Source organism: Thunnus maccoyii, chromosome 15 (genome assembly GCF_910596095.1).
Source record: "Thunnus maccoyii chromosome 15, fThuMac1.1, whole genome shotgun sequence".
Classification (NCBI taxonomy): Eukaryota; Metazoa; Chordata; class Actinopteri; order Scombriformes; family Scombridae; genus Thunnus; species Thunnus maccoyii.
Genome location: NC_056547.1, coordinates 20,212,806 through 20,235,066, shown reverse-complemented (window position 1 = coordinate 20,235,066; position 22,261 = coordinate 20,212,806). Strand labels below are relative to the sequence as shown.

The following is a 22,261-nucleotide window of genomic DNA, read 5'->3' as shown; positions in this document are numbered from 1 at the left end:
TATACTCTACTCTACTCTACTCTACTATACTATATACTGTATATTACAATAAGCATATACATTATGTGCTATACTATACTACTCTATACTATAAACTTACACAATAGGGTAGCACTTCTGATAAGGTACTATAGACAGCAAGAAAAAGCTCTGGATAAACATGAACAGACACATTTTAAACATCACTGTACCTCAAAGTTTTGATACAGCTGAATTATTCAATTTCCATGAACAACAGCTTGTCTTCTGCCTTGTTTTCAGACACCTGAAGTTGCAGTCAAGTCCTAGCAGACTTCCACCATGCAGTCCACTGCAGACAAGACACACTTCACCTCTGGAGCTGTAAAACCTTAAATGGTGCCTGAAATCTGGGTGTGTATGTGTGTGTTTGTGTGTGTGTGTGTGTGAGAGAGAAAGAGAGAGAAAGAGTCAGAGGAAATTCTTGGCAGATAAGATTCAAAGATTTGCCCCATGAAATGCTACACCAGTGTGGTCTGTCTTCTCTACAGACAACACGTCGATGGGTGGATTTTGTGCAATGAGAGCGTATGTTTGGGGAGAGAGAGCATGCTCTACTACTTTTGACTAATTAAACAAAGTGAATTAGCTATCTCCCCAGCCAGAACGATTCATGGCTAGTTACACATCATTCATCGTGACTAATTCAGAGAGAGAGATGTCACTCAGCTGGGTGGAAATGTGTGTGTATATGTCTGTGCATGTGTGTGTATTACACTTTCACCTCTGGGTATGCTGCTGTATAAGATCAATGTTTTGTGTGTGTGTATGTGTTTTAGAGATATCTACTAATGTTTTGTGTGTGCATGTGCCTTTAAGTGTTTATATGCACACATTTTTCTCTCTCTCTCTCCCTCTCTACTATTTCATCACTGGCTTGATACGTCGTCAATGAGGCTGGCATGCTAAATGATAATTAAGACCATTACACGCTCACAGAGCATGCTACCAGTGCAGCACACAGCTCCCTCAATCGGAGCCTCATCTCAGGGGACACCCTACTACTCACACAGTCGTGTATCTCTCCAAATTAGGTTAGATTTTCATTCCACCTCATTCACCATGGATGTGATGTGGTTATTATAAACTCATGATATGGTTAGTGAGCCTGCCGCCGTTAGCTGGGTGGAGGCATCATGTTGGCGCGTTAAAGGGGAAATGGATTGCCAACCCTCAGTATTGCACATCTCTTGTTTTTCTTGCTACTCCATGATCTCAAGCATGTTTGCAGATGCACACAACAACGTACAATCTAATACATACAATGTAATGCAAACGCACACACAAAGACACAAACAAATGTATGTGTTTGTTTGTGCAGACTGACTAGCACACAACAACAGTGGGGGCTTAAGACACAAACACACACATCATACCACATACAGCATATACACCATATCACCTAAACTTAAATTATCACCATCATCTCCATGGCCACTGGTGGAAAGTAACTAAATACATTTACTCAAGTACAGCTTTGAGATACGTGTACTTTACTTGAGTGTTGTCACTTCATACTTCCTTTATACTTCTACTCCCCTACATTTCGGGGGAAATTATTGTACCCTTTACTCTACAACATTCATTCTACAGATTAAGATTTTACATTTAAAAAAACATATGATAAGCTTATGAAAGACAATACATTTTAATGATTAAACCAGTGGCTTCAGGCTATTTTGGCTTGTAACCCCTTATAAAAAAGCAACATCTAGTTGGGGCCCCATATCACGTTTCAGATGAGTTGTTAGCAGTTCAGCCAGAGTTATTTCTCCTTGAAATTTGTCAGATAGCTTCATTTTAGTAACCATTACTATTCAAAGCCCAAATAGCTCCAAAATTTCACAAAAAAGAAAAAAAAAGAAAACAGATTTGTGTAGCTGAACTGTGTTTTTTCTTCTCTCTTACCTCATTAATCATCTCAGGACCCCCCAGATTTAGGGGTACCTGACACTGTAGTTGGAAACCACTGGACAAATCTACCTCACTGTATATAGGATGGTTAAAACTATTTCCATCTCAACTGAGTGCAACAGTAAAATGCTACTTAACGTTTTAACAAGCTAATAATGTATAATGTAGCATATACAGTAATAATGTAGCATTCACAGGGACTATTTTCTGCTGGACAAGTAGTTTTACTTTTGGTACTTTGGGTACATTTTGCTGATGATACTTTGAAATTTACTTTTACTTGAGCAGGATTTGGAATGCATACGTTTTTCTTGTAATGCATTCTTACATTGTTGTATTGGTACTTTTATTGTTACTTTTTATGTTCAGTATCTCAGTACTTGCTCCACCACTGTTCTTGTCAAACGACTAATGTGAAACACCCTAACCCAGAAACCTCTCTCCACAAACATATTAGATATCCATACAATAATCTTATCGCTGACATTGTGTCAGAGCTAGGCTTGAGGGCAGCTGTCTCTCCTCAGGTTTCTCTTGATCTGGGGTGTGTTCAGCTCCTCAGGCTTGTTAACATACCTGCACAGGTATCAAATATTGGCTGGAAAAAAACATACCCTCATGTACGTATACAAGTCTGAATGTCTCTGACAAAAGAGGCTCAAGTTTAAATTGAAAAACCCCAGTTTTCAGATGAGATTGTGGGCTTAGGATCAGATGTGAGATTGTGCCCTCCTTACTCACAAGATTGAAAAACCGATGAGTGTTTGTTTTGTGAGGAGAGGGAAATAATTTTCTTTAGGTTTTGTTTGAGATAAGGATGATAAGTGAGGATAAAGAACAAAAGAAAGAATGGGCGAGAAGCAGTTTGACAAGAGGTTATATGGGTCTACAGTAGAGAATGATGTGTTATGTAACATTTCTATATAATCTTGTTCTACAAAAAGGCCTGGACGTGTGATGACTGTAGTGTGATTGAGTGTATGAATGCATACATACTGCACATACTGTATGGGCACTGCCAGTCCTATTAGCTTTACCAAAGTCTGTGTGTAAAATGAACTTATAGACGTATCTTTAAGCAGCCATGCCCACTTCCTGTATAGCACCCGAGGGCATCTTAAAAACCATTAAGTTAAAATGCTGGCACAGTGTTGCCTTTGCAGTGCAGCAAGGGAGTCTTAAAGCATCAATGCATGACTTTATGGTATACAGGCACGAGGCCAGATCTGATTAGAGTTTAACAAGGACTGTTTATAACGACAGCAAGGCGCACAAAGAGGCTGAGGAGTGCTGTTGAAATTACACTAGAGCAGCACATCACTCATCCAAAAACCAGTGCTTATAGCTTATAGATAAAAACACACAATGAATGTAATGACTTTTCTTGTAATTGTGCACTACTGTTCAAATTCTTTGATGAAATTTAAAGCAGTTTATTTATTTCTTATCTATTTCTTTGAAACACATTTTGTATGTTAAATTTCAGACTCAGGTGACTCCTAGTGGTAGTATCAAAAAGACATCAGACCCAGTGACGCTGAGGATGAATGGCTTAAAGCACCACAGAGATGCACCAAGATGCAAATGTTGCTTGTCATAAAATCCATAACAGCTCAAAATAGCTCAATGAGATCCTTCTCTTCTGCCTTAGCAGATTGGCCACGAATATGAAGGATACTATCCATGTCTTCGGTATAATCTTTGATTCTAACTTTTCTATGGACAGCAATCATGATATGACTTTTGATTAACCAGAGTTAGGATTGTTAACCACACACAATTAAGTGTTTTCAGACTTTCATCTCATCTTATTTAGACTTTTGTAAGTCACTTTTTTTCGGGGCTGAGCCATCAGACAATCTTCTGCTACTTAATCCAATACGTTGGCTTTTGTAAAATGAAAGTATAATAGGCTACATCTCTTTTAGATTGTTTACTGGTTGCATGTTAGTGTATTAGTACACTTTAAGTTTGTAATAATAGATTTTAAGGAGGTAGTATAGTCTTGAGTTTGACTTTGTAGTCTTTACAAGGTCAAGCTCCCTTCTTGTATTTTTACTTTTTGATTCCGTTTTTATCTATTATTCATTGTAACAAATTTAAAATGGTCTTTAATTGCTTGTTGTGGTTTTAAAATTTGCATTTTGGTCATAATTTGTGTAGAAAAACACTTTGTACCCGAATGGAAAAGTGTGATATAAATAAAGATGTGATGGTGATGATGATGATGATGATGATGATGATGATGATGATGATGATGATATGCAAATGTTATTTTTATTAACATAGAATTTTGAATTTTACTTCCAAATCATGGATAGTTTTGTTAATGCTCCGGCTTATAATAATAGATAAATTCTGATTCCGTCTCTAAAATCTAGTTTATTTTCTATGCTGGCTCTGAACTTTAATAAGGATTTTTGACCACCCCCTAACTCAACTCAACATATTAGCTTTTACTGACTCCAAGAACATGCACTTTCTAACCCTAACAAGTTTCCTTTACTGCCTTAACATTAGTGAATCCTTTTTTAAAATGCACTTTGTATCTCAATGATATCCGTAGCTACAAATCAGGGTTTTTTTGCACAAAAAAAGCTTTTCTAGCCTTTGAGTCAGTGATTGGTAATTGAATGACGACAGAATATTAAATGGAGTGATGTAAGTGAAGAGACTAATTTGTAGAGGTTTAATAAAGCTTGTGGTGAGGTAACACTGCAAGCAACAATGACTCACTTTGATTCAACTGTCACTTGAACTTAACTGTGGCTTGCACACACACACACAAAATTTGTGTTTGGAGCAGTGATCAGGCTTAAATGATGCATTAAGCACTTTATTACTCAGGTGAAGCATCACTGTGCGTTGGCTGTCTGTTTTAATTTTATTAGCTGACATGTTTATGGAAGTATCTCTGCGGTTAACTACTTCACACAGCCTCACCTCAGGGACATGATTCACAAGCTTCTTTATGTGTATCCTGTATGTGTTTGTGTGAATGTGTACATTTTTTTATGTGCTTGCTTGAGGCCACTGAGGTGATACATGATTCACAGCCTTAGAGCACCTGATGACTTCACTTTGTCTAAATGACATAACAGCGGTAACAGCTGCTTCACTTTTGTGGAGGGTCTGAGTAGGAGGCACAGTGCTTGACTTTTGGTGTTCAGTACCTGTACACTGTAGCGCTATTAGTAATGGGATTGACCTAGATTGGAGTTCGATTCTGTCTACAGTGGCTGCATGTCTGTGTGTGTATGAACATGCTCCAGGTGTGTTGCTGCGTGTCAGAGATATGAAGGTGTGAGCCTTGACTAGTAATTGCAGCATGAGCCCATTCTTGCAAATCTTTGGTGGCAATTCAATTTCTAGATTTACAAAAACAGAGTTTGCAAACAATAACATGTAAGATATCTTGAGACATCTCAGATTACATACAAGGGATTCATTTTTGAAAATCCTATACATCATTATCTGAGAGTTCAGTGATACATTTTAAAATAATGAAGGAATTACACATTGATACTTTAGATTAAAATTGTTGCTGTAAATCACATCCAAGGAGTGTGTATGTGCTATAAACTGTATTAACCATAAGTTGTTGGATGTCATTTGTATATTAATTTGAAAATGCGCCTGTTTTCTCTTTAAATAGTTTTTTATTTATTGGAGCTTGGCACTGTGATGTCCACATGAGGGCGCTATCATGCAACTGATAAGTCTGTAAAACATTGATTGGTGCTCATTGTGTTTTGACTCCAGCCAGCCATGAGTTACATGCATGTCATGCTTTGATTTCACCATCGGGTGGCGCTCAGAACTCGTGTAGTGTCCTCTGCTCCCATGGCCAGCTGTGCGCCTGCTGACAGGTATTTGTGCGCTTGGAGAGAGAACAGCGTGGACAGGTTGTCAGTCAGACGATGAACACAGTAATGTAAAAGATCCGTGTTTTGCATTTTGTTATACTCTGGTTTATTTATTCATTTTAACCGTTGTACAAGTTCTGTGCATAGCCTAATTGTTTTGACATATCTTTATTTTCCCTATTTTCACGTTGTTGTTTTTTTTTACTACAAAGAAGCACTGGTCTCCGATCTGTATTAAAGACAAAGTATTGTTAAACTAATTTTCTATATAGTGCGCTACATCATATAACAAGATCAGGGGTAACGGTGATATCAATCTAATTTCATTTTCACTACTTTTAATTGGATTTCCATCGATTGGGCTACAATTTGACCACTATTGTTCTATCGTGTAATTGTGCCACAATGAATACTGAGCATTTGCACAATGATAAACCTATGACTTCGTGTATTGATGCGGTGATATGACAAAAAAATGGATTTATGTAAGAAGTTGCAGAGAGAAAAAATATATAGAAAACAAGATGTAAATAAAAGTTTTGTTTCTGAAACTTCCTCTTTGCGCTGTTGTGGAGAGTGATTGATCTCTCCCACCATTGCGCGCTGTGGAGAGATGATCATTGAATCCAGTGGCATAATAATGGCATCGCTGACAGGGAGTCTCACTCTCTCACGGTCGTCCTGGCTATTACCTGAGCTGCACCTGTGGGCTTCATCTCCTCTTGTCATTTACACACGCAACAGACGCTCCAGACACACGGGTGCGCGCATCACGTGCACTCTCCATCTCCATCCAAGGATCGCATTGTGCTGAGTTGACCGGATAGCTCTTCGGTCATATAGGTTCAGCGCCTTAAAAGGGAGCACCTCACACGTTTGGACGACTTGCACCTTCTCTTCAGTAACTTTGATGGGGACTTCGACATTAAGCAGGGAAAATGCCTGTGATGAAGGGATTATTAGCGCCACAGAACACGTTTCTGGACACTATAGCCACACGGTTTGATGGCACTCGTAAGTTTGGCTTTAATTGGTTTTTACACACTAGAATCCTTTTTATTTTTTAGCAGCTATAATAGTTTTTGGTTTAAATGTCTGACTGACTTGTATTCCCTGGTTTATGAGGAGCTTGATAACACAGACTGTAGCCTTTTTTAATGGAGAACCCTGAGTAGATTAATACGGGTACGGGTTTACCTGCAAAAATCAAATGAGGACTAATGGATTCTCGGTGCCTTTCAAGATGTTTTGCACACTTGCATTTTGGGTTTGTTGTCCTTGATGCGAATGGCCTTTGAATTAAGGGTAGACGGCACCAGCCATCACAGGCTGATTTGGTTTTGCTGAGATAGACTTTAACTTCAAGGTAAGTCAAAATTGTTTCATGTCTCAGGACCAAAGAGCGCTTGCACAGCAATTAGTCGGCGAAGACTGTCGCTGTCCGCGGTGCTGAAACCTCAGCAGCACCACGGACAGCGACAAAGGGTTAACTGTGCGCTCACAAAGGCTCCCAGCCACACAGCATACATTTAGAGAACTTGTTCACAAGTTGCATCCATGTACATATTTGTGTACACACCTGAATAAATACAACTTTTTAGAGTTGTTCACACGTCAAAATCTTGTGAAGTTAACCTTTATTATCTCTGCTCCTTGGCCGACAAGTCCTGCCGCGAGTGCGATGTTCCTCCCGCTGGGCTGAAACCAGCAGTCGCATTTATCAAAATTAATTGGTCGGCGGCAGCAATACAGCCAGCCTTTCCCCCAGGCTGAGGCATATAGGCATTTCTAAACGACAACTTTTGTCTGAACTCTTGCCTCTTTCCTTGGTAGTCTTCTTTTTTCATAATGAGCATCCCCTGTTTCTCTTGAAAGACTTTTTGAAATCAGCTTTACAGTTGAAGTTTACTTAAGATAAGTTGCCCTACTCTCTCATTCTCTAGGCCTAGCTCTCTTTGTGCAGTTTCAGCTCATTTTTAGGCTTTTAAGGGCTACATCTTGGTTCATTTGTTTGTTTTGGCAGCTAATACACCAGCGTTTTTGAAATGATTCTCTTTAGAAACTGTGGTGTGTAGTGTATCATATCAAGGAGGTCAACACATTGAATACTTCATATAGCATGTTTGGGGAAAAACTCACAACATATATTACTTTTTGTGGTATGATTGGTGTTTCTTTTTTTACTTACTTTACTTACTGTTAAATGTCTTGTGTTAAGTATAATCGTAATAATGTGTCTTGCATTTAGTGGGGAAGTCCAACCCAAACCAACCACCTGACCCCACCCATATCCCACTCTTTGGGGCATTATACATTTCCTCCTGTTTGTTCACCACTCAGTGAGCCACCATAATAACAATGAACATCCATCTTTATTTCTGTCCCCCTATAACATTCTCCAGGTTGAGCACCACTGTATGAGTAAGAGCAGGCTATGTGTCAAGTGGCAACAAACATTCATCTGCATGGGAAGGGGGCTCTGTTTTAACACAAGGGAATTGGAGTGGTACTGTACCTAACTTCTCTGGGGGTTTGTCAAGCCCTAGAGAGTGAACTGCTGTCCTTGAGCTGCAAGGGAGGAAATTAATGTTGGATTTGAACTGCAAGATGGGCTAGACTGGAAGCAGCAGAGCCTGACGGGACAAATTGGGTCTGATGGCCTGGCCAGGAGCAAATATAAGGGGAGTGCTGGGTTCACTGCTATGTGATCCCCTTTGACGTCATCCAAAGCGTAGGCGGGCAGGTCAGACCTGGAAACAGCATATGATAAATGGATGAAAACTAAAATGGGCAAGTCTAAAACTTGATCAGATTTTTACTTAGAGGAAAGGTTTTTACATTTACTAGTGGCTTTTTCAATGCTCCCACTCACTAAGAGGTGTAGTCTCCCATATTCAGACTATGGCTTATTTAAGTAAAGTACTTTTTATGAAGTGTCCCAGGCATAACCCAGTGGTTACAGAGACAGTGTAGTTACTGCAAACTGTCTGCATAATTTCTTTTAAAAGCTGTGAGAAGGCACTGGATCCACACATGCTCACTTAAATAGCTCCGATGAGAGTTGAAGCAAAATTTCTAAGCCATTAAATAATTATATTTCGGCTTTTTCATTCTGGCTCTGTGTTTGAAGGAAGGAGCAGCTTTGCAAATACAAAAAATTCCTCGAAGGATATATAAAGATTTTTAGAATATTCCCCCAGCATCCAACACCTGATTTGGGCCAAGTTTTTGTTCATTTTGAACAAAATCATCTCATAGCTCAGTTTATGACATTTTAAAAGGCCAACAGTGTTTGAGTGCTTTACTGTGCACTTTGTTGATTTATTGTTTGACAGACACAAACACCTCTATTCACTCTACTAGGCTCGGTGTGTCCCTGTTTGCCCGTACTGTAACAAAAATAACAGAATCTGTCTGTAGCTTTGCACTGTGATGACATTGCAAGACCGCTGTGACACTTTCTGTCATCACTACAACAGTGCTACGTCCAGGTAACTAAACTGTCCATCATAAGGATGTAGTTAGTGGTGTGCTACTTATTACAATCACATTCTGGACCCCTTATAAGGGCCCAATATAAATCTGAAAGGTCACATGATGATTGTGACCAGAGAGAGAGAAAAATATTTGTGTTACACAAAATGATGTTTTTTTTTTTAACTACATTTCTCTTTACTTTTGGTTGAACTGTGATGGCTGTGATGATGTTTTAAGGGTTCACAAGCCAAAAAGGCTGGACACTACTGTACTACATATAAAGTAGTCATTTGAATATTATGGGCATTTTCTTTTTTTTATGAAAGAAAGATATGAATGTGTTTTCATTTTGATAAAACAAAATAATATATAGAAATCTAAATTCATAATTAAGATCTTTAGTTCTTTTATAATTGACGCATATAGATAAATGGTGGTTAAAATGCATCCGTAGAGTACATATGATGGATAGCAAACTGTCACTTAATGCCTCTGAACTGAAGTCATTACTGTAGTCTCATCACCAGTACAGAATACTTGCTGACTTGACTGTCTGTCAAGCCATGATGTTATTCATAAGGTAGATGGAGACCATATTGTACTGTCCTCCTGACAAATTAAGCAGACGGTTTGATGGTACAGTTGTAGCAGAGGGCTGTGTAAAGCCTCCCAGTGTATGCTGCATGCTTCCCATTCTGCCCCATTCTTCAAGATTACTATTTTCTAGCTCTCAGCACACACTGGTTCCACCTCCACTAGGCAGGTAATTACTGTCACAATCACTGGTGCCAAGACTTGGAACAGCTGTGTGTTGAGTTGGTACGGGGCGGAGGTAGTGGTAATGTTTAAATGTGTATGTGAATGAAAGAGAGAAAGAGAGAGAAAGAGTCTGTATATGTATAAAGAGAGCTGAAGACACAGAGGAAGAAGAGAGCAGTGCAAGAAGAAAAAGGAAAGTGAGCTGTATTTTCAGCACTTTGCTGGTTTGTGTCCTAGAACTTTATGTGTGTGTATGTGTAGCCCTGCTCAGCTGTCTCTGTCTTTGAACATGAAGGCACTAAAAGCACAAGTTTCCTCTCCACTGATTAACTTTCTTTAAATGCAGCGCATTTAATTAAGCTGTTAAAAAAAAAAGTGGATGTGGGATCTCGCATTGTGATTACCACTTGCTGCCAGGTGAATGTTTAAAAACTCATCAGAGTATCGCACACAATAAAGGAGGCCGTCATTATCAGATCCTGCTGTCTCAGAGAAGACAGTTGCTGTCCCTATGGCTCAGTCTCTATGACCTGCAGGAAAACCCAGGGAGCTAATTACTGAGTATGAAAGACCACAGACCACACACTGACACACATATGTTTCAACAAGGTCGACTGAAGTGGAGATAACCTGCATTGTTTTCTGGGATTAACCAGGATTACGTGCGTCATACAGTGCCAAAACATCATCAACAATTCCCTTTAACTAACATTTATTTTACAGTGTGATTATACCAGCTTGTGGAAAGAAAGGTCTGTGCTGTCCTCAGCCAGAGAATGACTGTGAAAGAAGTAATGAGCGCAGTTATGAGACTGTGAGGGAGTAATCAATCATCATTGACTGTAGTGCTGCGGGGTGCAGAGGAGCTCTCACTTACTGGCAGTGGATTGGCACTGCTGTTCCCATTTTCTCCAAAGCCCGCTTAATATTGAGACTGCTTTATTTTAGGGTAAAAATAAACTGAGTATGGTGTCGTGCTTTGTCATAATAACCAATGTAAAATAAAGAGGACCCCCTTTTCATGAAATCATATCATGGTATTGCCATAGTGCACAGTCACACCAGCATAGTGAACCATGTTGCATTATCTTTTGCAATTTAAACTCTGGCAGACCTGCATTGATTGATGTTTTTGACCACAAGCTGTAAATACATATTACATTTTATCACTTCATAAAGTTGATAGAGCAAACATGTTGGGAACAGAACTCTTTAAAACATCCAGCCGACATGGAACAACATTAGCATTAATATGTTGTGCCTCGGCGATCTGAATGTAGCATAAATCCAACATTCACTGTCCCTCTACCTGTTTTAATCTCCACCAACTCATGAGGTAGTGGGGTGAGTTTATCAGTTCTTTTTGCTAAAAACAGCTGTCTGCTGCTACGCACAATTTTGTGCCTCAAGACAACATGTTTTAACTTGTATTAATCAGAAACAGGCTGTTTTCTATCATCATCATCATCATCATGCATCATCAGTTGCATGTCCTATTAAAAGTAACAAGATCCAGAGCATCTACCTACTCACTCACATAGCCAAAGGCATCGGCTAAGTGCAGAAAATGTAAAGTAGGCCCAATGTTTTGAATGAATAGCAACCTGGCAGCATCCAGTGGCTTTAAAAACTCTATGACAAAGTATTCAGTTAAGCTTCCATCATCAGTATAGACTCAGCAGGCAAACGTTGTCCTCGCTTTAAGGTCACTAGACTTGATTATTACTGTGCACTTAAGAGGGGCTAGAATCTCGTTTATACCAGCAAACTTCTGAGACTTCTGTACAAGAGCACCCCAGTCACCGTGGACGTTCTGCCTTATTAAACCACCTAATTAGCAAGATTCCTCTCCTAATCACCGTTTCTAATGGACTGTCCAAAACGATCGACAAACGGGGTTTCACCAGCCATAGTCTGGGCCAAGTCGGCCATTTTTAGACTCAATTAAATTTTCAAATGAGAGGATTTGGTGGTGAGAAAAAGAGAGAGTGAGAGGCTATGACGGAAAATTTCATGGAAGCAGAGAAGGAAATAGACAATGGAGAGTGAAAAAGATATTGACCAAGAGAGATAGAGAAAGAGAAGCAGGGAGGGGGGGGGCCTCGCAAATTACAGGAATGTAATGACTGGTGTAATGTTTCACTTGGTGAGAGCCTCGGGGAGGGACTGTATGATAAAGAGCCACAGAAGTGATTAAGGCTGTGGATTTGTCTAATGATTTTCTCTCTTCAGTTATGTCATGTGAGAAGATTATCACTTTGTGCCTGGCTGGATGTGTGTGCCCGTGTGTATACTGTATATGATGGAATTTATGCTTGTTTGTATGCTCTAATTTCAACAAAATATAAAAATATAATGATACACAACTTGCAGTTTACTGATACAATACAGACACTTTAGTACTAGATATTAATCGCATAATCTCGAGGGTTGATTATGAACGTTGTAACCTTGGTTGCCATGGTGTATGTCAGTGGTAACTATGGCAACTCCGGAGTGACATTTTTGTGGTTATGTGACTGCTCTGTATTAGTTTCTTTAGAGGCTAGCATGAATTCTAGCAGAGAGGTGAGAAGGTCTTTCCATCCATCTCTCCAATTCCCCACCAATTTTTACCACACTCCACCTCCATCTTTCATCATTCCACCTCTCACAGCTCCATCTTACTTTCAACTTTTACTCTCTCTTCACATCACCCTACCACCCTCTGTCCCTTTCTCACCCTCATCTGTCTGCCTCTGTATATTTCTCAATCTCCCCTTCTCTTCCCCTTACCTGTCCACATCCCCCTCATCTCTCAGTCTCTCACTTGCCTCACCATCCATCTCTTGCTCTCCCTGCTGTTTCTCTGTCACTTTCTACTTCCCTCTCTCTTTGCCGCTCTGTCTATGTATATGCTCCCTCAACCAGCACGTGAATTGTTGTTGTGCCTTAAATAGCTCAGGGGTTGCTCTAGGTAGTGGCACAGGAGCTGGTGAATTTGCATACGGAGCATTTGTGAGTGTGTTTAACACATCTGGGACAAACCAGTGTGTTCACAAGAAACCCTCTCCTCAAACATGCACTCACCTCCACTGCCACTATTAGGGGATCGCAGTGAAGGAATGTACCTTATGGCGTAGTTTGTGCTGCCTATATTTCCCTCTAACCCACACTAGTTTTAATAGAACCAATTTGCTGAGAATGACTGGAACAAACAACAAGTCCAGGACAAAACAGATTGTTTGTCATTGCCTTCTGAAATGACCCACATGAGTGTTTTATGAGCTGACACCTCCATGTGTCAGGTTTGGTTAAGTTTAGAAGAATTTTGTGATTAAAGGTTAAGTTTGTTAAATACCTTTATTTTGTCTCTTGCTGAGGGTTAGATAAGAAGATCAACAGCCACCACTCTCATGTCTGTAGGCTCAGTATGGACAATCGCTAGAGCTGGGATGTGATTAGCTTAACTTAGCATAAAGGCTGGAGGTAGGGGTAAACGGCCAGCCCAGCTCATTTCAAAGTTCAAAAATACGCAGCACCTCCAAAGCTCACCAGTTAACATGTTGTATGTTTCTTTGTTTCATGTGTACACAAACAGAAATGTAAAAATGACAAATATGTGGTTTTAGGGGAAGTTACATGCTGTAACTATTTGTTAGCAAACAACAGCTTGGAGCAATGACTTCCTGGAGCCTTGTCATCACAGTGAGGTTGCCAGGCAACCAGAGGAGAAGCTGCACAGAACTGGGCGAAGAGATTAAGAAATAGTTATGTGATACTCCCTCTAAACCATAACATTGAGTCTAACATTTATGTTTGTGTATGGGTTAAACAAACAAGATATCAAGTGAGCTTAACTTTGGTAACAACATGGATAGCTATTTCCCTCTGCTTCCAGTCTTTATGCTTAGCTACACTAATCGCCTCCTGCCTCTACCTCTATACTTAAAGGAATAGTTGGTAATAGACCATCAGACAGATATACAGCTGGGGAATACGCTATCATGATTGTATGCTATCTACGAAGCTACAGCCAAGAGACAGTTAGCTTAGCTCAATAAAAAGACTTAAAGCTCACAACCACCTATAAAACAATAAAGTTAATGACGTTACTTTGTGTTTTGTTGGCAGATTTTTACCTTTGGAAAGATCCAGGTGAACTGTTATGCTAAGCTAAGCTAACCATCATGGCTCCAGCTTCATATTTAATTGACATACACAAGAGTGATATCAATCTTCTCATTTAAGTCTCAGCAACCAAGCAAATGTAATATTATTTCCCAAACTATTCACCAAACCTAATGCATTTTGAGAGGAGTTAATATTTATTTTGTGCTGGGGTTTTGATGGTATGATTATAATTGGAAGTATCTTTTATTAATAGCTCACACATGCTTTACAAATGATTCGTTCACCTGCAATTAGAATGCACATCAGTTGACTTTCATTGTATAAGAAGGCTCTGCAACCATCTCTCTCGTCTTCCTTCTTGCTCTCTTTCTTCTCTCCCTGCCCTCTTTCCTCCTCTGCCCTCCCTCTCCATCTTCTTGTCTCCATCTTTCCTCCTCCCTCTCTTTTCTGTGTCCCTGTGGGGTTTCTCCAGCAGCTGTCATGCAGTAGTTTGAGCATGAGGGGAGATGATCTATGGGCTTCTACACAGGAGCAATTAGCCAAAAGAAATTCTGAATGGAGAGAGAGATAGAGAAATGGGAGGTGATGAAGAGGTTGAGACAAAGGAGAGAGGAAAATAAGATCCAGAGTTTTTGAAAAAAGGAACAAAAGAGTAAGATAAGGGGGAGATATAGGTGGTGGAGTGGTACAAAATAATGAAATGACATCTGAAAAGGACTGAGAGATGAGGAGATGATTCAGACTTTTTTCCTTTAGCAAAGGTTCAGGGTGCAGAGGAAAGATAGCAAAAGTAGAGACAGATGATGCTCTCATAGAGGTGGTGGGGAAGAATGTGAACGTGCAAAGAGTGAAGGAAATAAATGGATCAGGGGGAAAGAGGTATAGTCTGGTGGAATTCCAAGGGTAGAGAGAAGATGAAGAGTAATTAGGCGGAGAGATCCAAAATGGTAGGAGGGATATAAAGAACAGCTGTGAGGAAAAGAAGGAGGGGGCGAAGGTTGAAAGGGGAGGCAGGGAAGGGAAAGAGTGGTAGGGCAAAGGAGTGAGAGAAAAAAGGGGGATGTAGTGAGGTAAAGGAGCAAAGGTAAGAAAATGAGTGGGTGTGGGGAGGGATGGGGTGGCACACGGAGCATTAGCAAAGGAGAGAGGGAAGGAGCCAGGGAAAGTAGGACAGTAGGAGGGAGGGGTGGGAGGAAAGGTAAAGAAAAGGAAGGATGAGGGAATTTGGAAAAAAGGACAAAGAAAAAACATTTGGTTCTGTGTCGACCAAAAAACAAGTGCCGAGCAATTAGCGGTGTCTGGGATTGCATGTGAAAATGTTTATGAAAAATGACAAGAAACAATGAAAGCTCCTAAGCATTTTTCAATAACACTGAATATTTATAACTAAGTTTGAAGGTGTCATTTTTCAGAATTCAACTTTCAAATCCTAAAATAATCTGGATCATGTGGGTGTGATCAGATTTGATTGACAGTGGCCTGACAACAAGTAAACAGCCCCACAACCCTTATCAAATTTTGATTCAAATGTTGCTAAACCCTGATTGGTGCATGGAAGTAAGTGACGTCACCTTTTTCCAAATCCCTTGTCTAAGATAACCAAAACCTTTTCAACTTTGGCTGAAAATGTTGTGTTTACATGAGTCCACATTGCTAATAGTAGGGAGCTGATTGCGAAAATAGGTTTTCGGGGCCTTAAAAGTGAGCATGATCATCTTAAACACTTTTACACTTGTCAACAGGCTGGTTGTAAATGTAAGACTATATAAATGTATCTACTTGTTTTCATATTACATAATTGCCTCTAACTAGCTCTGAAAACAGAATTTTAGGGAAAATAATAGCAAGCAGACATTCAAGTGTACAATTATTATACAAGTTATTAAAAAAGTAAAATATACAAAAGTAATAAGTAAGTAATATGGGAAGTTTTGCTCAAAACAGGCATGTTTTGGTGTCATGGTGGCGTTTTGCATTCCCACTCTTCATTATGGCCACTGTTATTTATTTATTTTATCAACCGGAGCTCCTACATTCCTCAACACCTTTTCTAATTGTGGTGACTAGCAGCATCTGAATGATGACAGCTGAGGTGATACCGATGTGTGTCTCAAATCAGTCCAGGTCAGGTTGTGGTTAAGTTTTGTTCCCTGTCTGGATTAAATTGTTATTTGTCCAGATCTGGACCAGAGTCCGCCTGTTAAAGTTATAATCTCAAAGATTTTCATTTGAATAAATGTCTAAGTCACTTTCTATCACCGAATAATGTAACACGATGGTAATTAAGCCTATGGCCCGCTGATGAAAGCTCTTGCATTTGCAGTATTATGATTATTACAAACTGGGTGTTGATGGTGACTTTGCATTCAAATCACAAGCGGCACAGTTAGTGATGTGTTTTCCATCACCCAGTGGTTGATCTGCCAGAGAGGATAGGCGGACCTAATGCAACAGACATGCTCTTCAATTCGTTTGTGATAGTGTGACTTTACAACAGCGACACTGTTTGGATCTGTGGGAGTGAGGGTAAGTGAGGTCCAAAAACACACCTGCAATTACTGCTTGATCACCATGTGAGAACTAACGGGTATCTTTGAGATTGGCACTTTAAGTATGTATGATAATAAACATTCTCACAGATTTTAGACTCGATATCAAATTGAGTTTAGAGCTGGTAATTCCTAAACACCTGAGATTACCTATACATAACACCTATACATAACAACACATGTTGACCAAATTATATTCTTTGCAAGCTCTCGCGGGCCACATAAAATGAGGTGCCAGGCCAGATTCGGCCCACAGGCCTTGAGTTTGACACGTCAGTATATTTTCTGCTTCTAAATGTATCCCTGTAAACAGAAAACACATCACTTCTTGTGCAGAATACGATATTTCTGAGGAGAGAAAGACTCTGACTCGGACTGGTTTTGTCTTTCTTGGTTTGAACACATGGGACTATGGTCTAGGGTCCAATTAAAAATTAGGAGCTTTTCAATGAGGACAATGTCTTTTATTTATGCGGTCACTTGATAAGTCGTCCAACCTGCATCACAAAACAGGATCACTTTTCCTCCCCTCCATACATACATGCTGTACTGGCACACAATGCACAGTATATCTGTCACTTCCCTCCAACTAAAGTAATCCACTGTTAAAGACAGTACATTGTGTATGTCACTGTAAACGTTAGCTGCCTGTCAACGCCTTTGTCTCGTGCTCCTGAGGCAGCCACCAGACAGGCTGCAGGCCTTTGCACCGGGTCCCTAGTAGCCAAGCAATCCTGTCGTTCTCTCTCTGCTTACTGCGAGCCTGAGGGGCCTCATGTCTGACAGCCGGTCCCAACGCTGAGACCTGCTCTGACCATCTGTCTGGGCCACGCAGTCAGAGTATTACTGCTGACAAAACATTCTTGTTGTGTCTCTCTCTTTTATGAAAGGGTATCATAGTTGCTGGATTCTATTAATCCATGAGGGTGAAGGTGATTGTAAAGCTTATGGGAGCTACTAGATAATATAATATGTCAGGTGGTTTACACATGGGATTACAAAAACATTATTAGAGGATAACTCCAGTTTATCACAATTTTTGGTTTTTCATCGATTTGGCCATCATTCTTATCAGTAATAATACAATTTCACTCAGCAGGTTCATTCCTAAGATGCAGGAATGCAGCGACATTGCTAAAATGAAGTCCCACATGACAAGAAACACAAGTGGTGAGATGATCAGACAGGTTTTAAACAAACCCACAGATTAGCCAAACTTGTTTGGAACATAAAACAACGATGGACATTAAAATGATTGCCCAAAATCTTAATTGGAAACATCCATCAAAGTTGCACACAAATTTTACTGTGCAATAAGGGATTAATACTAACATTTATGGTGCGTCACATTGGTTTAATTTTCAAAATCAACAATGAATTCATCCCACTGACAAGTATTGTCTGTGTATACCAAAAGACTGATATAGCTCCTCTGTGCCACCCTCCAATGTTGTATGAAAACTAGTAAAAACACATAAATCAACCACACTGTTGCTCTAGTGTTCCTTCATTACAATGAACATGGACACTGTAGTTTTTTTGAGTCAATCCCACATACACTGTCCTGTCTTCACTAGAGCACCACTGCCACTGAAGTCCCCCAAAAATGCACTATTGACCCTTACCCTAATCCTAACCCTGAACCACAGTTCTCAGCTGCTTTAGGAAAATATTTAGCCTTGTGACACCATTTTAAACATTTGTGTTTTCAATAGAATTCATTGAGCTTGGGGAAGTAACAACGTATTGAGAGACGGACTAACACTCTGTTGGTCTAGGTCTTTTCATGGGATTTATTGACAAAAACAAAAATATAGCATGTCGCCAGCCTTATCCTTTAACTTCCATTACATAATTTCAGGGTATCTGCCCCTCTCTCCTGCTCAGAGAAAGTCCCACCCTCCTGAAATTGACATAAATCCTGATTTCTAGTGAGTGCCAGCAAGCGTGCAGAAGCAATTGTTGATCGCTGAATGGGATTATAAAAAGGAACATGTTGCTTATTCCTCTTGAGGGACGGATACAAGGATTTTGTTCTCTGCTGTCGTATTCCCAATTCAAATCTAAGGTGGTTTCCTTCAACAAAGCCTGACATACAACATAAAACAATTAAACACCGGGGTTGGCGGAAAAAGGAATTATTGATGCAGAAAATTGATTTTTGTAATAAAATATAATTGAAACAAGTCACTTTGCAGGATGTCTCAAGCAATGATTATTAACAAGCTCATGTTGCTTTGTATGTTTGTGTGCGAGTGTGTTTATTAATCTATGTGTGATTCATTTGTTTACTGTGATTATACTGATGTCATGAAGGTTATGTGGGCATAATTTAACAATGCTACATGTACAGTAATGTGTGTTTATGGTACGAGACCTGTATTTTATCATGCAATTTAGGGACTAGTTTGAGCAGACACATTATAGAATCTGCAAAACCACTGGTGTAACCTGTGTTGTACTGTAAACATTAGCTAACAGCACAGCTCAGCATCATTCTCCACATATGCAGGCGCTGTGGGTGTTTGTTTGTGTGGAAGCGAGTGTCTGTGTGCTATAATAGATGGATTCACGTATTAAACAGCTGTTCCACTTCAACCTGGTATTTAGAGCTAGACACAAATAGGCTGATTAATTGTGATAGGCTTCAGCACTAATGTGAAACTGTTTTCACAATTTACACTCCAGCACATTCCCTGCCGATCCTCCACTTCTGCTTTATCGCTCACGTTTTACTCTTTTTTTTTTTCTTTTTTTTTAAACCAAAATTTCTCCTTAACACATGACCTCTCCTTACTGCAGCTCTCGCTGAAAGTATTACGAATTCAGGGTCAATTTCTTGACATCGGGGAATGAGTTTCAAGAGGAGGATACCATGGCACTTCAGCTTGCAGATAGATCAGTCCTTTATTGAGGTAAATGACCTTCATGTTGCAGCCCACACAGGCCTTCATCTGCCTGCGTTGAGGATCCCATCAGCCTTTGTGTCTGAAAGTCACATTTTAGCCCCGATGGCTAGTGAGAGTGATTCACTGAAACATCCACAGAGACACTCCTTGACCAGTTGAATTTGTTACCATTTTTATTACCTGAAGTTTCAAAAGTGGGTGGTGGTAGCCTTGAGGTTACAGCAGTGGGCTCACAGCCAGAGTTTTGACAGTCTCAGTTTGAGAAAGTAGTCAGTAGTAATAAACAGCTTCCATGGTACTGAAAAAAATCCTTAAAGCTGCTCTAATCAGTATTTATATTAACAATTGACCACCTGACTTCTTGTATGTGAAAGTGGTCGAGAATTAGGAGAATTATTTAAAGAGAATCATCACCCAACTCTGCCCTTTCCCTCAGCTCTACAGAGTGTTTCAACTTCTTTCTAATGATTGCTTTGGTTTTACGGCCCACAACTTTACTGTTATGGCAGGCAGCATTAGCATTGCCCACCCTACGCTACTTGCTGAGCAATTTAAAAACTGACAAAGTTAGTGACCAGCTAGTGAATTTAGTGGAGTTTTTAGCAGCTGAAGAGCCAGATATTTCCCTCAGGAGTTGGGGAAGACCAAAACAGAGCTAAAAGAAGAGTGAATATTGCACTTATTTGTCTGGAATGCAAATTTTGCCTTGTGTCTGCTGGATGTGTAAATACATAAATGTTTGGTAATATGTATATCTGCTCCAGAGTGGACAAAAATCACTTATAGAAGATTTACAATTGTTAATGTTTTTACTATTACCAGTATTATTTAATGATATTTATACAATGCTTTGCCTGAAATGTAAAGTGTAATGGATCTGTGGTAAAGTTTTAAAGTAAAAAGTTTGGTCTATGGGGAGTTTTACTATTTTACCTACTTGTCTAGAGGCCAAAAACATTGCATTCATTTACAGTGAAGAAATGTTAAACAGCCCTTGTGTAATTTTAACAGTGTATTTCCTTTCTTTCGAGAGGTGCCATTTGATCTCATTGACTTAACTGAGCTAAACTAAGCTAAGCTCATTGTGCGTTATTCCTTTAAACTGTGTACAGAGACACAGACCTCTTTGAATTTGTGTGAATTTGGAGAACTTCCAGCTCCACCTCCGGAAAAAAAAGTCATTAACTCACTCCTTGTCCTTCTCATCTTGCTTCTTCCTCCCTCTTCTCCTGCAGACAGCAACTTCATCCTGGCCAACGCTCAGGTGTCGAAGGGCTTTCCCATCGTCTACTGCTCCGATGGCTTTTGTGAGCTCACAGGCTTCTCGCGGACGGAGGTCATGCAAAAGAGCTGTGCTTGTAAGTTCCTATATGGGCCTGAGACCAGTGAAAGCATCATTCTCAGCATTGATGACGCCTTGGAGGAGCGCAAGGAGTTTAAGGATGAGATCATGTTCTACAAAAAGACAGGTAAGCATTAGCATTGTCTAGTCTGGTTACCATAAAAGACTAAGTCTGTGCCTTCATCTACTATTCAACAATTAAATGTTGTAACCAAGGAAAGTGGATAAGTACAGAAAGCCATTAGAGAGTGCAAAGAAAGAGTGATTACCATGTAGGACTTCCCATGTATTTCCATAAATGGATGGCAGTTCTCTGTGGCTATTTCTGAAGAGGCTTCATTTAAATTGGCATAGATGGAGCCATGGATAAATCAAGTAATGGGTGGAGGAATGGATGTTTAACTTTTTTATTGGCCCATTCTCATTAAAAGGTGATTACACAAAGCCGTCAGTCACAAAAATCCTCCAGTTATTATTTAATGCTGACTGACACACATTAAACTTTCATAGCTGTCAGCTTAGTGACTCCTTAACCCTGTCTCCTTCAATTACAATGAGGCCAATTGCTAGCCTGGTTTGGTTTGATTAGCCAGCTGGCCAGTGAACAAAATAGAGTTTAAAATAATGAGCACATCTAGGCATCAGTGGATCCATGTGTGCTGTGGGATGGTTTCATCTAGCAGTTTACCTTACCTTTATTCCTCTTGTTTGGATTTCTTTGGTTCAATCTGGAGAAGATATAAATTACTTGTTATATTAGCACTACATGCTTTTCTTACTTGGAAACAGCAGTTGACAAAGCAATCTCACCACAAGGTCCATTTAGTAGTTGTAGAGTAGAGTTTTCAATCATTTTGCACAAAAGTTCGTTCTTGACCTTTCTGATGTTTTTGACCTTTCAGTCTTAGCTTTTGAGTCAACATGGACAAGTGAAACTCTTAAAGTGCTCTGAAAAATGAAACTTTGAACATCTACAATTTCTTTACAACCAGGCAAACTTCTTGCCTGATAATCAGATCTTCCCATTTTGTTTCACTTAATTTATTCTGCCTGACATTGAGTTCATCTTAGTCACTTTCTTGTTGGGAGGTTATTTTGACTTGATTTTCCCTGAGCACTCAGTGGAGGGTGACGTATCTGTCCCACCGACGTCATTTTCATGCGAGAAAGCTTCAGATGTAGTTGCTAGGAGCCATTCACCATTATATTGATTTATGAGTTATTTCTGTAAGTGGACTTGCAACAACTTGTGCAGCTGCATGAATCTCATCCATGCTTGTTGTTATTTTTCTGTTGCTATTGCTTTATTAATAT

General features: G+C 39.7%; 1 protein-coding gene across 1 annotated transcript in view; it reads left to right on the top strand.

Annotated features, from left to right (window-relative positions):
* The first annotated feature begins 328 nt into the window (after positions 1-328).
* kcnh8 (potassium voltage-gated channel, subfamily H (eag-related), member 8) overlaps positions 329-22,261 on the top strand; it is a 62,953-nt gene continuing 41,020 nt past the window's right edge. Inside the window, exons 1-2 of the mRNA XM_042434930.1 lie at positions 329-357; positions 20,841-21,074. Of these exons, the coding sequence (XP_042290864.1) occupies positions 20,945-21,074 (130 nt within the window). The 5' untranslated portion in view covers positions 329-357; positions 20,841-20,944. The remainder of the gene's footprint in view (positions 358-20,840; positions 21,075-22,261) is intronic.